The sequence below is a fragment of the Capsicum annuum genome, chromosome 4 (genome assembly GCF_002878395.1).
Source record: "Capsicum annuum cultivar UCD-10X-F1 chromosome 4, UCD10Xv1.1, whole genome shotgun sequence".
Lineage (NCBI taxonomy): Eukaryota > Viridiplantae > Streptophyta > Magnoliopsida > Solanales > Solanaceae > Capsicum > Capsicum annuum.
In genome coordinates, this window is record NC_061114.1 from 215,995,455 (window position 1) to 215,997,411 (window position 1,957).

The window sequence follows — 1,957 nt, forward strand, 5'->3', positions numbered from 1 at the left end:
TTCATGACTTTTCTTCATATTCACAAGTTGCAAACGCGGTTGTCACTAGCATAGGGCCTCATAAATTTGCTATATAAAACAAACATTTATTTATACCATAAACAACAATCTACCTCCACACAAAAAATATCTTCTGAAAGAAAAAAAAAAAAGAGAGCATTATACTGTCAATTTCTCTGAATTTTAGCAAAACTAGTAAGGAAAAGTCAGTTATCATTATTGTTCATGGCAGAATCAAGTTATGCGACGACTATGGCTAGTAATCCGATTGCTGTAATCGGATCCCAATATTGCGCGGCGAACCAGGTTGATCTTGTTATATCTAGGAAGGTCAAGACACTTAGATATGGAGAATTTGTTGTTTCAGATATGAATGGCAACTTCATCTTCAAAGTTAAAGGCATAGCTTTTGGATGGCATGATAAGAGAGTTATTCTTGATGCTGCAGACAAGCCCTTAATCACTCTCAAACAAAAGGTAATAATGTATTTGCAACTACCTTATAAGTGACGTACGATCGATCATATTTGATATATTCTCGTTGATACTAAAGCTTTTATTGTAAATTGATTTACATATAGATACTGAGTAATCATTCGAGATGGAATATATATAGAGGAGAAAACACAGATGACAAAGAGGCTTTATTTACTGTAAAGACGACATCCATATTTCAATGGAAGACCAAATTAGCTGTATTCTTAGCAAATAACAATTCCAAGGAAAAGAATTGCGATTATCTGATTAAGGGAAGTTGGTCCGAAAGATCATGTGTTATATATGCTGGAGATTCTTCTACCATAGTTGCTCAGGTAAGCTCTCATTTCCTTTCTTGATTGAACATAGTGAATTAATGAATATTATATCATACTAACAAGATATTATGTTGTGAATGACTTAATTATTTCAGATGCATAAAAAAATTACTGGTAAGAGCTTATTGATTGGAAAAGATAATTTCATGGTGACAGTGTATCCAAACGTTGATCAAGCCTTCATCGTCTCATTAATAGTAATACTTGATGCAATCAATGCAGCTGCCACAGCTGGCGCATCAGGTGCTGGTGCTGGTGGTGGTGCTGCTGCTGCTGCAATATCTTGTTAGAGGCATTTAGCCCGTTTGGCCAAGCTTTTGCAAAGTTAAAAATATTTATATTTTTCTTGCACTACTTATTTTAGAGTTTGCATACAGGTGTTTGGCCAAGTCTCTTATCTTTAATGTATCATATTTTAATTAAGAAAGTTGTTTTAGTCCAGTTGCTAGCTAGCTTTTGCTTCTTTTTGTTCGTTTTTCCTTTGAGGTGTAAAGTCCCACATATTTCTAAACAAAATTTCGTTGTTAGTTACAAGATTAGCTACATAATTAAAGGAATTTAAAAGTGCCTTTGATACCCTATCATGAAATAAATAAAATGATTGAGATATATTAGCCATGTGATTATGTCACGTCCTAAATACAAATGCCATAATAGGCAGGTGAATTAATCCGGAACCCAAATGACTGATAAAGTTCAAACGGACCTTTATTCCTTGAGTAAAAAAAAATTGATCCAAACTTCTTATAGAAAAGGAAGTTGTTAAAATTTGATTTAGATAGTGCAATAACTTTTTGGCCAAATGGTCTATCGGATTCTTGTGCTTGTCCGAGTTTAGAATGTGGAAATAGATAGGAAATTAACTTTTTTAAAAAAAATAAAAAATCAAATAAGCTCCCCCACCCTCTCTTCTTTCTTCTTCTAATAACCTCTTCCCTTCTCTCCCCTCCAGCTTTTCTTCTTTATCCCACCACCGGCGAAGCACCAACATACCGCTGCAACACCACCAAAAGCCACCTAATACCCAAAACTAAACTGATCTTTCCCTTGTTCTCTAAATTCCGACCAAACCAATCGAAACACAATTCTTTGGTGGAGCAACGAACAGCTCCAACAACAACTCAGCCACTGCTCAATAGAAT

General features: G+C 34.8%; 1 protein-coding gene across 1 annotated transcript; it reads left to right on the top strand.

The window, feature by feature from the left end:
- On the top strand, window positions 1–1,256 carry LOC107855194 (protein LURP-one-related 10). The gene is made up of 3 exons (XM_016700187.2): window positions 1–477; window positions 582–812; window positions 911–1,256. Exons 1-3 carry the CDS (start codon window positions 226–228, stop codon window positions 1,103–1,105), a joined length of 678 nt encoding a protein of 225 aa, XP_016555673.2. The 5' UTR covers window positions 1–225; the 3' UTR covers window positions 1,106–1,256.
- Window positions 1,257–1,957: the final 701 nt, after the last annotated feature.